This window comes from Thamnophis sirtalis, unplaced genomic scaffold (genome assembly GCF_051295495.1).
Source record: "Thamnophis sirtalis isolate CommonGarterSnake01/CBP01778 unplaced genomic scaffold, rThaSir2_p1.2 scaffold_3, whole genome shotgun sequence".
Lineage (NCBI taxonomy): Eukaryota > Metazoa > Chordata > Lepidosauria > Squamata > Natricidae > Thamnophis > Thamnophis sirtalis.
In genome coordinates, this window is record NW_028261383.1 from 91,710,299 (window position 1) to 91,723,959 (window position 13,661).

A 13,661-nucleotide genomic window follows, 5' to 3' on the forward strand; every position below is an offset into this window, starting at 1 on the left:
CTTCAAATGGAGAAAGTCAGTTTGGTGTAGTGGTTACACCAAGACCATGAGACTATGATTTCTAGTCCTACCTTAAGTGTAAAACCAGTTGGATGACTTCGGGCCAGTCACTCTTCCACAGCCCTAATAAGAAGGCAATAACAAACAACTTCTAAAAAACCTTGCCAGACTTACTTAGATAATTACCAGGAATTAACACTGATTCGAAGAAACAGCTTCTCCCTCTGGATGGATGCTTTTTGTTGAGTAATTGGAGTAAATATTGCTATTTGCTAATGTTTGTTATTGAAATAATTGCTCTAGTCTACTCACGCAGCACAGGAAAGATGTGAAACTTGTCTAATTTTGGACAAAAAAGGACATAGAACAGCTGCATTTTGATTTTGGTTTCAAGAAATTTCTAGAGAAAAAAAAGAGGTAAATTAAAGGGTAGATCTTTTCATCTTCTGGGTTCTGAATCTAGCTTCCCATTCTGAGTAACTTTTTCCGTATGTACCCAGTCTATAGAGGTAAATTGTATCCAACAATATAATACATACCAATAAATCAATATCTCAAAATAGGCTGCAAAATGTTTCCTTTTTGCCAGGGTTGTGGGAGTGGATTGTAGATTGTTTGAAATCTATCAAGGTTTAATGCACTAAAATTAGTGTTTTAACTAATGGAAAACTCACTAACATTCATTGATTTGGTACAGAATCCCGGGAGGTATAGTTTAAAAGAGATTAATCTTCAGTTCAATTTTACCAACTGATTGAAATAATTATTTTTTTGTGCAAACATATTGTCTCATCTTTAGGTTGGACAATTAACCTGTTCTAGTTACATTACTGTAAGATGAATACAGTACGGGTAGTCCTCAACTTACAACTATTTGTTTAGCAACCGTTCAAAGTTACAAGAGTACTGAAAAAGTAACTTCTGATCATGGAGGTAGTCCTCACACTTCACAATATTGCAGCATCCCCAAGGTCACGTGATCAATATGTGACAACTGGCATGTATTTATGATATTTTCAGCATTCTGGGTCATGTGATTGCCATTTGTGACCTTTTCAGCTGTCTTCTGACAAAGTCGATGGGAGAAGCCGGATTTGCTTAATAACCTCAGTGATTTTCTTAACAACCCAAGTGATTTTCTTAACAAGCCAAGTGATTCATTTAACAACCATGACAATGGTTTACAAAGGTTGTAAAATCAGGCACCACTTTGAGTAGCAGTGGAAGTTCTGGTCCAGTTGTGGTTGTAAGTCAAGGAATATTTGCATGGCAAAACTGTTTCAGCCTCAACATTTTGTGTGTTCAGAATAAAAGCTACAGTAACTTCCAAGTTGGGTAGAATTTCTAATCATTCAACACAGAAATTTTAAATTAATTTCTTTTATGACTTGGTTGTAATGTTGTATTCAAACCAAGTAGTTATATTTAAAAAGGTTGATTATCAATTCCAGAAATGGAATAATCAAACCTACTGAACTACCTCCTGCCTCACATCACAGTAAATCAATGATAGTTGTTGCAGTGTGCAATAAGATTGCTGGGTTAGCCATTCAGCAGGGTTCAAGCAATGTCTGCACTAGTAGATAATAATTTCTGTATTCTTGTTTTCTGGTTAATGGCCAAATGTATGATTTTAGCAGTGTGGCATTAGAATAGTAATCTTTCAACAGATGTTAAAACCATTTGTAGAAATCTTTGCTTGTCATTATGTTGTAGAACAATTTGTGCTGGCTCAGGAATCTCAAAGTCTTAATTCCCTTACATGGAAAAATGAACACACCAAACATTTTGTAACAGCATGCCTACACTTACAAGACAATTTAATATATGCATATGCACCAACCAACAGCAACAGAGTTTTAAAAATCCATGCATGCTTTCAATAATTTTTAGCAAAAGCAACTAACATGGATCAAAGCAATAATCTTTATTTTACTTACCAGTCATGTGAATTGTCAGAGGGATTTTCATAAATATCAGGAAAACTGATGCTCTGATTGCTATAATTCTGACACTGGGAGCTTTCATGTTCCACTTCATTTGCTGAACCAGAGGCATTTTGTCCACCTGCATCACAAAAGTTCTCCTCTGCCTCTCTTCCCATTGCTAAATATTCACTGTCTGGCGCAGAACTGATGTTCAGGTTGGTTAGCATATCTGTCAATAAGGGGGCAGATTCAAAGCTTCCAGTTTCTTCTGTTCCTGGATCTGAAAAATACAGACATTGGTGACATACAAAAAAATAAAGGTGATGCTCTGTACCCAGATCATTGCTTAAGATGGAGAATGATTCCAGAGAGCTTTTATAGCAATTCCTCTTTTCATCTGGGAAATTCCATGCTATTTCCTTGTTCACATTATTTTGATATTTCAGGTGAAATCCAACAGTAAAGAACAAAAACAATGAGTGGTCATTTAATAACAGACTCTTTGAATGGGAATCTCTATGAAATTTAATATATAATCAACAGTTGCTTGGTAGATAGATGGACAGCAGATGAATTTAGTAAATAAACAATATAACCCAGAGCCAGTAGAGGAGAAATAAGTTGTAATAAAGTAAATAAGTAAGTAAGAAATAAAGTAAATGGTTTTTAAAAACTTTATAAAGTTTTTTATAATGGTCCCAGATATAGCTTAAATAAAATGTCCATTGTAGGTGTGTACATTTTACAAATATGATAAGCTGTGTGTATACTTTAATTATGCATGTATTATTGTAGTCCAGTAAATACGTATTGTTGGGAATGTTCCAAAGAACTTGTGTGGGAGTCTTAGGAATATTTTTCCTACCTAGCATTGAGGGGAAAAATAACTTTAAGCTTTCTTTTAATGAAAATGATGCATAGAAGCTATAATATAAATAAGTAACAGAAATAGATATGATGCTTCTTAGCTTTTAGATGTTAACAGCATGATCTGCTATATGAAAATTCTCTAGTCTTTCTTTCCCTCAAAATTCTTTAAGTTCTTTCAGAATTTCTTTTAAAAATTCTTTCCCTCAAAGACTCCAAATTTACCTTCAGGAACCCAAAGAAATGCACTGGATGCTACAGCCCCCAAATCATTTTCAGCAATACATAGATATATTCCCGAATCTTCAGGGAAAGCTTCTGTTATCACCAAAGAACAAACTTCCTCTGAAAGAAGAAAAAAAGTTAATGAGATAATAAATAAATGTACAATAATAAATGTATAAACACAATATTACAGACCCACTCATGTTAGTAAAAACTTTTTTCCTTAAATTTACAATATATTACTATAAAGAGACCAGTTCCTTGATGAAACGCAAAAACTAAGTAGGTGAGCTTTATAACTGATGTTCCTAATTCACACCTAGATTTGAAAAAAAGTTGGGGGAGCTGAGGAGGAGAACAGCCAAAAGTAATCAGCGCAATGATTTACACAATGGGAAGTGCTTTTAATGATGGGAAATGATTGTGCACCCAGTGCATTCAAACAATGCATCAAAGATCTGGAAATCCAAAAAGATCTGGCTTATTTTCCCAAGAATGTTTTTTTTAGCAATCAAACTCCCCCTTTTAAAGCACAAGATATTTATATTGAATAACTGTTCCCAGAATCCAAAGTCATTAACCTTAGCACGCTGTAAATGCACTTCCCACAGCAGTTTTGGAGTGTTGATACAAAAAACAAACACCCCCCTCCCCAATTATGCATCTTATCAGATAAGCACCACCATTATTACTGTTTTTAATGCTTTTATTTGTAATGGTGGTCTGTAACTAATAAAAAAAATGTGTGAGTACACAGTTGAGTAGAGCAAAACTGCCGAATGCATCATCATATACCCAAAAAACAGCAATTGCAGTTTGAAAAAATACTACCGTAAAAAGTGCCCTAGTGATAGAATCGAATTTATCACTGAATAGATTTGTCTTAGTGAATGGAAAACATTCTGAATTTAGTACAAACAGTCCTTGTTTAGTAACTCTCCTTTAGTTACAATAGTGATGAAAAAGAAAAGTTGAGCTGTTGGTCCCAGTGGCGATGACTAAATGAGGATGACCTGTAGACTACCAAACCAAGATTTCAAAACCCCAAACAACCACAAGATGCCGTAAAACAAGCCCTTTGCTGATATCGATTGTAGTAATTATCATAGATAAATCTGGTAGCCCTAACTTCATAGAAAGGTGAAAGCAGCTAAGTGCAGGTTTGAGAGTGGGTTTATTAAAATCAGTGGGGCTGATTGCCAAGCAAATAAGGTTGAGCTGGAAACAATCCTACAGTGTAGTAAGAACCTAACTATTAGCTGGATATTATTGTTTAACTCTTTGCTCTTTGAAGCCTGCTGAATTTTTCATGTGTTATGAACATATAACTTGCTAATTACTGTTTTTCACATCCAGCTACAAGATTTTGTGCACAGTGGCACAGGGTTGTGGACTTGCATGTATCTGTCTTCAACTAGGCCTTGGTAAGTTCATTGGCTGGATTCTGATGTTGGGTATGCCCCCAGTTCTTTTTATTTAAAAGTACTTACCAGGGACCAGAGATGAGCATCCCTCTGTTAAAAGATAGAAAGAAAGAGACAGAGAATTTAATTCTGAACTATTATTTTGTGGATTCAGAAAGTGAAAATGTAAAAACTGCTCAAAGAAACACACAACTGCAGATCACACCCACACACCTTATCCATCTGCTGATCCCCACTTACTAAGGCCCAGGTGGTGACACAGATTCTGTCCCCTTCAGACCTACATGCAACTATTAAAAGGGGCAAGAATTCTGCCCCATTTGCTTCTAAGCAGCCTGGTTTGCAAAGCATATTAAATCTTGAAATAACATTGATATTACAAGCCATTTATATGAATTCTGCAATTGATTCCCAAAGCAGCATCTATGCCTGCAATATGGCCACTGAACCTTTTCTGAAAAGCCATTTTGCTATTCGTTTAATCTTAGAGGAGGAAAATATTGCTATGATAAAGCAGAAAATAGCCAGAAGGAGTAGAGTGAGCCTCAGAACAATTCTGTAATTAATTTTATTTTAAAAACAAATGAACAGACAGAAGCTATATTATATTTCATATTTTTACATTAGGTAAGCCTTTGAGGTTAATTCAATTCTGCCCAAATAGTGGACTTTGAATCATAAGAAGTATGAAAATAGACTTTCTATTTGTAATAGTGTGTGCAATGGAAACTATGAGACTGAATCAATAATTGGTTTTGCCCTTCTGTCTTTTGCTTCTTGTATAAATCTGGTTAGCTACTGATACATTGTGGGTCACACAGTAAATTATGTATCTCTCTGTGTGTGTGTGTGTGTGTAAATGTACACACACACACACACACACACACACACACACACAGAGGAATCTATTATTTTTCAGACCCACAAAAGGCAGAATGAGGCAGAAATAGGTCTCTCTTGTAATGCCCATCATAGCAAAAGCAGCACTTAGATGTCTGACTATTACTTCTGTTATTGGAGTTCCCAGAATTAAATGGATGTTTCAGATGATCCTAACAAATATTGTAAAATATGCAAATATATATGTTAACATGAAACTCTGAAACCTAGTAAACATATAGTAAGGGGAGCCTTATTGATATGAATCCCCGCCTGTGAATGGAAACTTTGGATAATTTCAGTGGAATGTCTGTTGTATTAAGAGACATTTGAGATGAAGAATGGATTGTGTACAAATGCTGTCTGGAATGTCATACAAGCTTTGCGTTCCATGCTAATCACCTTATTGGCTTTTAATCTGTTCTACGTGTTACCTAATACAACACATTTGTTTTTATTTTAATGTCTGATCTGTGGTCAATCCTTTGCTTTGCCCAGACCCCCATCCTGTTACCTTTGTGTCTGCTTTACATATCTTACAGAAAACAGATGAGTTCAAAAGTCATGTGTTATTGGGGGGAAAAAACTAGAACACTTCATTGTTGGGACAAATTCAGTCCTGGGTTCCTATTCCATTTATCATCTCATTTACATTTTCAACAAAAGATTGCTTGGTGTGTTTTTTTTTAGTCATTATACCAGGATAATTTTTTTAAATACTTTCATACTGGAATATCTAAGGTACACCATGCTTAAGTTAATTAACCTTTCAGAAGATATGCTTATAATTTTATTGTTATTTTTCTTTATGTCATGTGAAAATAAACCTATCTGATGATGCAGAAATATCTGATTTTCTTGAAAGTCCTGTCCAATACCAAAAGTTGGTTAATGTTCTTCAGAGAATAATTAAATCTTGGTCAAGTTCACATGTAATATTAATCCATAGTTCAGCTAGTTTATTTTTGCTTTACTGTCATATTGGCAGTCTTTCAAGAAATCAGCTATATATACAAACCAGTGATGCACACATCATAAAAAGCCAAAAACAAATAAATAAACAGCATTGTAGATTAACTTTATGGTGAGGATGGAGAATGCCTAGCTGCTGCCAGGCCACATTTCCTCCATATAAGTATTTTCTCTTTCTCTCCCTCCACCGTACTCACATCTCTCTCTCTCACACACACACAAACAATAGCTTTAAATATATCTTTACCCTCCATTTATTGACCGTTGCTTGCATTAAGTACAGGGCAAGGCTGAACATGACTCAGTTACAGTATATGTTTCTTTTATTAGATGTTACAGATGAAAACACATGGGAAAGATGTGGATCAGCAGCAACACACTGTTGCCATTAGACAGCAGTTGTGTGTGTGTGTTTACAAAAGAACTCATCCCACTCCAAATTAGCTAATTTAATTTGAGTCAAAGTATATATTGTAGAAATTGGCAGCAGCTCATCATAGAAACTTGAATATGTACAAATATGTTATTCCTCTCCTAGGGAGGAGGATGCTGTGTTTTGAGTAGCTCTTTGTACAGACCTCTCCAATCACAGTCATGTTTCATGTTCCTCAAAAGGAAACACACCAATGTCTGCAGTTCAGAAAGAGTTTCATCGTGGGGTAATGGGTGGGTTAACCCTTCACAATATAAATTAAATATTGGTCAAGGAGATTCATCTGTATTTTAGCATACTTTTCAGTTACCATATTCATATTTAGAAGGTCTTCAACTCACTGCGGCCAACTCGCCTTGGCCAACTCACCACGGCCAACTTGCCATGGGACAATTTGTCATGTCCAACTCGCCATATAAGAACTTGTTGTGGGACCAGAGTTACGCTAATACCAAAGAAATAGTGGCATAAATATTAAAGAAAGGATGCCAAAGGAGGGACAAAATGAAATATGAATGACAAAAATTATTTTTTTAAAAAAATATTTTAAATAATTAAATTGAATTGTTGAATTGTCCTGCAGCGAGTTGTCCTATGGCTAGCTGGCCATGGTGAGTTGGTTGTGATGAATTGACGGTGGTGAGATAGTCATAGCAAGTCGGCTGCCACGAGTTGTGCTATTCTGATACTCCCCAAACTCTTCCCCCATGTGTACTGTATTGGGGTCAAACAAGGAAGACCAGGTTCTTGCAATTCAAACAAGTATATCTTCTATTTCCTCCCCTCTAAAATACATGTTATAGATTATGGTTTGTAAAACAGAAGTTGTCCCACAGATGGAGGGCATTTAAAGAACAAAAATGCCTACTTTTTCTTAATATGCGGAAGTCTGCAGAATCTATGATTTGGTTGCACTCTCTGTACCAGCGAACTTGAAGAGGAGTGGAGGCTCTTATTCGACACTCAAACACCACCAGCTGGCCTTTAGTAGCTGTAACATTTTGTGGGCTCTGAAAGATGACAAAAAACAACATTAAATTTATACAGTTAAAGGTACTATGCATGGAACAAACTTCTGAATACCAACTCCCTTGTTTCCAAGTGAGTAATTATAACAGTTTCCCACAAACTTGAATTTCTTGGACTATCCTAGATTTATAGTCACATTCACATCTCACGTTTCTTCTAAGAAAAGGAAATTTGCTGAGGATGGTCTGCATAGAATTTCTTCCTCCATTCCTCCCCTAAGTGGAGTGAGTTGAGAGAGGATGACAGACCCAAAGTCAATCAGGTTGAGGGTAGACATTAATCTCAGTGTCCCCACTCTAGCTCTAGTACTTTAATTACTTCATCATACTGTTTCACACTCCCATAATCTCTAGCAAGCAATGATTTTGGAATTATGCTAATACCCAAAATGATTTTCCTCTCCAGTGATTAAGGTAGGAGGCTAAAATTTGGAAGGCTGTGAGTTCTATTCCCACATTGAACACAAAGCCATCTGGGTGGCCTTTGGGCCAGACACACTCTCTAAGCCCTAGGAAGCACACAATGGCAAACCACTTCCCAAAAAATCTTGCAAAGAATACTGTAGGGACTTGTCAAGGCAGTTGCCAGGAGCCAATACTGACTTGAATGGAAATATTTTTAACCGTGCCTATTGTTTCTGGAAAATCAAAGATGAATATATCTGATTATTTGATTTATTATATTTGGGCTGCAAAAACCTAGAGGACCACTCTAGGCGATGGCCAAGAGTTGAGTTTTCTGCATATATTTTCTGCTACTTAGTGGTTGTGCGGATGCTTGCAGTCCAGATAAGAGAAGGCCTACTGCAGATGGGAATGTCTGGAGCCTGAAGTGACAGATGGGTAGGAAATAAGAACATTTCCAGTAGCAATGGCGTTGGCACCTACCACAGGGAGGTTTTTGAATCTAATTTAACACTGAGATTATATCTCTTACCTTTATGAACACAGGAGCTGCTTCATAGGCAGATCTAATCATTTGGGAAGGATTCTGCATCTATAAAAGAAATGAAATATGCTGCAATCATAACGCATAATGTTCAAGAGTCCGATGGCTATGTATCCCCATTTGCAGATAAATATAAAAAACTGTTTTGGGGATTGCTGTACTAGATTATGATGGAAGTCTTTTTGTGAACCTTTAAGTACTCTATGGGAACTAACACCTTTAGCTAGTTTACAAAATTATTTAAAAGAATATATATGACAACAATTGTTATATATTTATGACTATTCACGTGACCTAGATCAGTGGCTCCCAACCTTTTGAGTACCAGGGACTGGCTCTGTGGACAAAAGGTTTTCTGCAGATCGGAGGGGGCATTGTGATGACCCTGGACAAGGAATGAAGGCCACACAGCCAGATAAGACTCCAGCCAGATAAGACTTTTATACTCCAAAGTTCCACAAACGCTCCCATGTTCTTGGCAAGTCCTAGAGGAAAGCGCACCCACATACACACATTGCCTGAGTTCTGACGCTCCTCATTTCCACTGCTTGCCCTCTCTTGATCATATTTGCCCCCATTCCTCCCTGCTAACAAGCTGTCCCAATCCTGAGGGGCTCTGGGCTGCCTTGGCCTGCTCCTCTCCACATTACTCCTAAGCCAACAAAGTTTCCCCCTCGATCTCTGTCGCCTCCAGCTCCAGCTTGTCCTCCTCCGCAGATTCAGGCTCTGACAGGGGCATGACAGCATGGTTTCGCGTGCTGCCTGCATCCCGCAGATGGGGCTTCACTTGTTTGCGTGGACCAGTTGCTGGCATGCCATGGACGAGTGCCAGTCCATGGACAAGGGGTTGGACACCCTTTCCTTAGATATACTAGTACAAACAGCTTTCAGTAGCCTTGGGTACCATATTGAAAGATATGCAAAGTTTAGCCCAGTAGTCTAGCATTTGCTCAATCTACCATCTGTAGAAATTTTGGATGTAAGCAAAACAAAATAGGAAGGTAGTACAACCTTTAATATCTTCCTCCAAAATTCTACTGATATTTTGACTTCTACCTTTAAAAGTTAATTTGCTTTGTATAAATGAAAACTATTCCTTTTTCATAAGCAGAGTAATATTTGTTTCAAATTTAACTACATTTCAGATTTAAAAAAGGATACAGATTTTCTTTGAATTGACTTTACAACAATAATAAGGAAGTTGCAGAAGATTAATTTCAAAACTGAATAAACTTCCTTTACTTTTAACCTAGCATTATCTTCTATTCAAACTTTTGCCACTATAGCATACAGAGAGTGTTTAACCAATCCAAAAATATTGTTTAAACTATTACAGATATTTTGATATCTGTATTTCACCTCCATTCCTAAATTGTCAATCTGTTGTTATCTAACATAACAAAGACTAATTAGATTATATGCTGTAAAACCTAGAAGGAAAGACTATATGTGGGCTAATTCTTAAGTTAACAGTATTTTCTGTGAGCTATAAAATCTATTATAGTTTGAATTTTTGCAGTCCTGCATAAGCTATGCAACTTACAACAAGCAAAAACAGTCCTAAATTCTGCTTAGCTATATTTAGCTCCCACAAACGACAATATGCTGATTCTGTAGTACACCGTATGGTAGTCAAATCCATAGCAAAAACTTCTACATCATTCAGCACAATATATACAGGTCCAAATCATGTACCAGCTTGCACGAAGACAGAGAAAACGTCTTCAGATACTCTTTCAAGTTAATAAATGAGGTCTCTTGCTGATGACCATGAAGTAACCAAGAGAATTCACAATAGAACTGAAAGCAGATGCTTAATTGGATGTAGAACAGATGTACTATATTTTGAAAGTATTCTTAACTTTTTTTGTTTGGTTAGCTTTGACTTAACAAGGTATGTAATCACAACTGATTACATTTTATTTAGCAAACCATGGTTAAATAGATCATGATTTAGTACAATCAACAACTTCCATGTTAAACTCCTGTCAATCAGTAGACTTGATAGATGGTTTGAGATAGGATATATCCACTTAACTTAATGTTACTTCTCTTGCCAAGTCAAATTGGTTGACTCAATTTATATAGGCATTGTAAGATAACAACAATAACAATAATAATAGTGGAGACACTGTGCCAAAAGAAAGCAAAGATAGGGTTGGGAAGGACTCTGTTGGTGGATAAAAATGCCAAATCCAGTCTAAATGTCTGGCTGATTGTACTTCTATTTGTAGGCCTTTGTATTTTGTTATTTCCTCCATTTTTTTTCTTTTTTATTCTACCCTCATCAGGTACTGCAACATCCATTAGTCAGTCTTTTTTGTCTGTTTTATCAATGCCACAAACTTAACAATTGTGGATAAGAAAAACAAAAAAGGCTGGATAGTGAACATTCCAGTATCTGGGGACAGCAGAATAAAAGAGAAAGGATTAGAGAAAATAACAACATATAAAGACCTGCAAATAGAAGTAGAATGTCTATGGCAAAAGGAAGCAAAGATAATACTAATAAAAATAGGCACCTCAGGTGCATTCCCAAAACATCTGGCTCACCACTTGAACATCATCTGCATTGACAAAATTGCCACCATCAATTGCAAAATGTAGCTTTACTTGGAATAGCTTGCATCTTGTGACATCTTTAATACCAATTTAATACCAATACCAACCATAATAATAGTAATATATATTAGGATTGGGACAGTTTGAATTTATTATTAAATAAATAAATATTTGTAGTGATGATTTGTATCAAATTTATTTTGCAGTATGTTGTAATACAAAACAACCTCTGTTAGAATCTCCAAGCACCAAATGGTGTTATTTAAATGGCTCAAATTTGGGGGTAGTTTATTAAGTAATAATAAAGGGGAGACATTATTACTAAGTAATCAGTGTAAGACAGAAACCTTTGTTGTACAGCAAATATTTTAATGCATTCAGCAGCTTTTTTTAAATGTTATGATCAATTCTGAATGAAAAGGCTAAATAATCTTATGCTCATTAACACCAACACTTTAAATCATTATTAATACTGATATAACTTTTCTATCTTTTAAATTTTTTTATGATATAAGTTATCTAAACATTAGAGTGTAAATTATACATGGTTAATACTGTAGAAATCTAACTATTAAAGATGTACTGTATGTATATATGTTTCATATGAATTAAGAAAATTAAGAAAAGAAAAAGAAAGAAGGAAGAAGAGAGAAATAAAAATAAATAAATAAATGTGGACAAATTATTAATCACTTTAATTGATTATACGATCTTCATAGGAACATTCTACTACTTGGTGAATCATGGTGAGAACTGGGTAACTCACAATTTTGCCAACACAGCTTTCCAGTGGCACACTGAATGACTGCATTGTTTACTTTTCAATAAATGTACAGAGCTCTTCCCTGACAAGGAAACATTCTATCATACCTTCCTGAAATGTCCTTCTTCTCAAGGAATGCATGTAGAAACTATTGTTCAGAAGACATTTGCTTTTCGATTGAGCATAATTTTATAAAAAGAAATCTATGTAGTCTCTCTCACCACTCTCCCCAACCGTTTGAAAGGCATTTAAATCCAGGGATGTTTTGAATTTTCCATGTCTATACTAAGTCACTGCTTTGATCCAACTGTCCTTTCTTAAATGTCTTTGGAAGAAGATGACAAATGGCTAAGCTCCAGGGAAGGCACATGATGGCTTCTAATCTCCCACTGATTGATGTCCAAGCTAAACCAATTCTGGTTCCAATGGGAGGAGGGTTAAACAGGAAGAGGAGTAAGTCTGAGAAGACAAATTGACATTCCAGCGCTTGGCTTTGTATTTGAGAGATATTATCTGAGATTCACATAAGTGAAAAATAATGTACAATGTAATAATTTTTGCACTACACTATGCCAATGTCATTGAATGCCAAACTGAGAAAATGCAGATACATTTGGTTCTTCCACAAACTCAAGCACTATTTATTCCGGGCTTTATAATGTACTACTACTACTACTACTACTACTACTACTACTACTACTACTACTACTACTACTACTACTACTACTACTACCGCCACTACTACTACTACTACTACTACTACTACTACTACTACTACCGCCACTACTACTACCACCACCACCACCACCACCACCACTACAACTTATTATTATTATTATTATTATTTGCAACAACAGAATTGTATCACAGCGGCCAGTTGTTTCGCTGGATTTGGCATTGGTTACTAGTCGGGCCCCACCCAGGGGCCTAGGACATCGTAACGTATTTTCGTAATATGCGTGCAGATCCGAGCAGTGCGGCTTTTTCCATTTGACTGATGGTGATTTTGTCAATTTTTAACTGTTTTAAATGTAATTCCAGTGCTTTCGGAATAGCACCCAGTGTGCCAATTACCACTGGAATTACCACTACTGGTTTGTGCCATAATCGTTGAATTTTGATTTTTAAGTCCTGGTATTTTGCGATTTTTTCATATTCCTTCTCGTCGACCCTGCTATCACCTGGTATTGCGATGCCTATGATTGTAACCTTTTTCTCAATCAGTGTGATGTCTGGTGTATTATGGGCCAGTATTTTGTCCGTTTGTATGCGAAAATCCCACAAGATCTTGACCATCTGATTATCGGTGACTTTTTCAGGCTTATGTTCCCACCAGTTTATTATTATTATACAATTGTATCACAGCGGCCAGTTGTTTCGCCGGATTTGGCATTGGTTACTAGTCGGGCCCCACCCAGGGGCCTAGGTCGTTGTAATGTATTTTCGTAATATGCGTGCAGATACAAGCAGTGCGGCTTTTTGCATTTGACTGATGGTGATTTTGTCAATTTTTAACTGTTTTAAATGTAATTCCAGTGCTTTTGGTATAGCACCCAGTGTGCCAATTACCACTGGAATTATCACTGCTGGTTTGTGCCATAGTCGCTGAATTTCGATTTTTAAGTCCTGGT

General features: G+C 36.2%; 1 protein-coding gene across 2 annotated transcripts in view; it reads right to left on the reverse strand.

The window, feature by feature from the left end:
- MYOT (myotilin) overlaps window positions 1-13,661 on the reverse strand; it is a 56,760-nt gene that overhangs the window by 27,870 nt on the left and 15,229 nt on the right. For both annotated transcript variants that reach the window (XM_087709506.1, XM_087709505.1), the window contains exons 2-6: window positions 8,694-8,753; window positions 7,597-7,738; window positions 4,511-4,534; window positions 3,021-3,140; window positions 1,941-2,208 (exon numbers count right to left, since the gene is read on the reverse strand). In XM_087709506.1, the coding sequence (XP_087565632.1) occupies window positions 1,941-2,208; window positions 3,021-3,140; window positions 4,511-4,534; window positions 7,597-7,738; window positions 8,694-8,753 (614 nt within the window). The remainder of the gene's footprint in view (window positions 1-1,940; window positions 2,209-3,020; window positions 3,141-4,510; window positions 4,535-7,596; window positions 7,739-8,693; window positions 8,754-13,661) is intronic.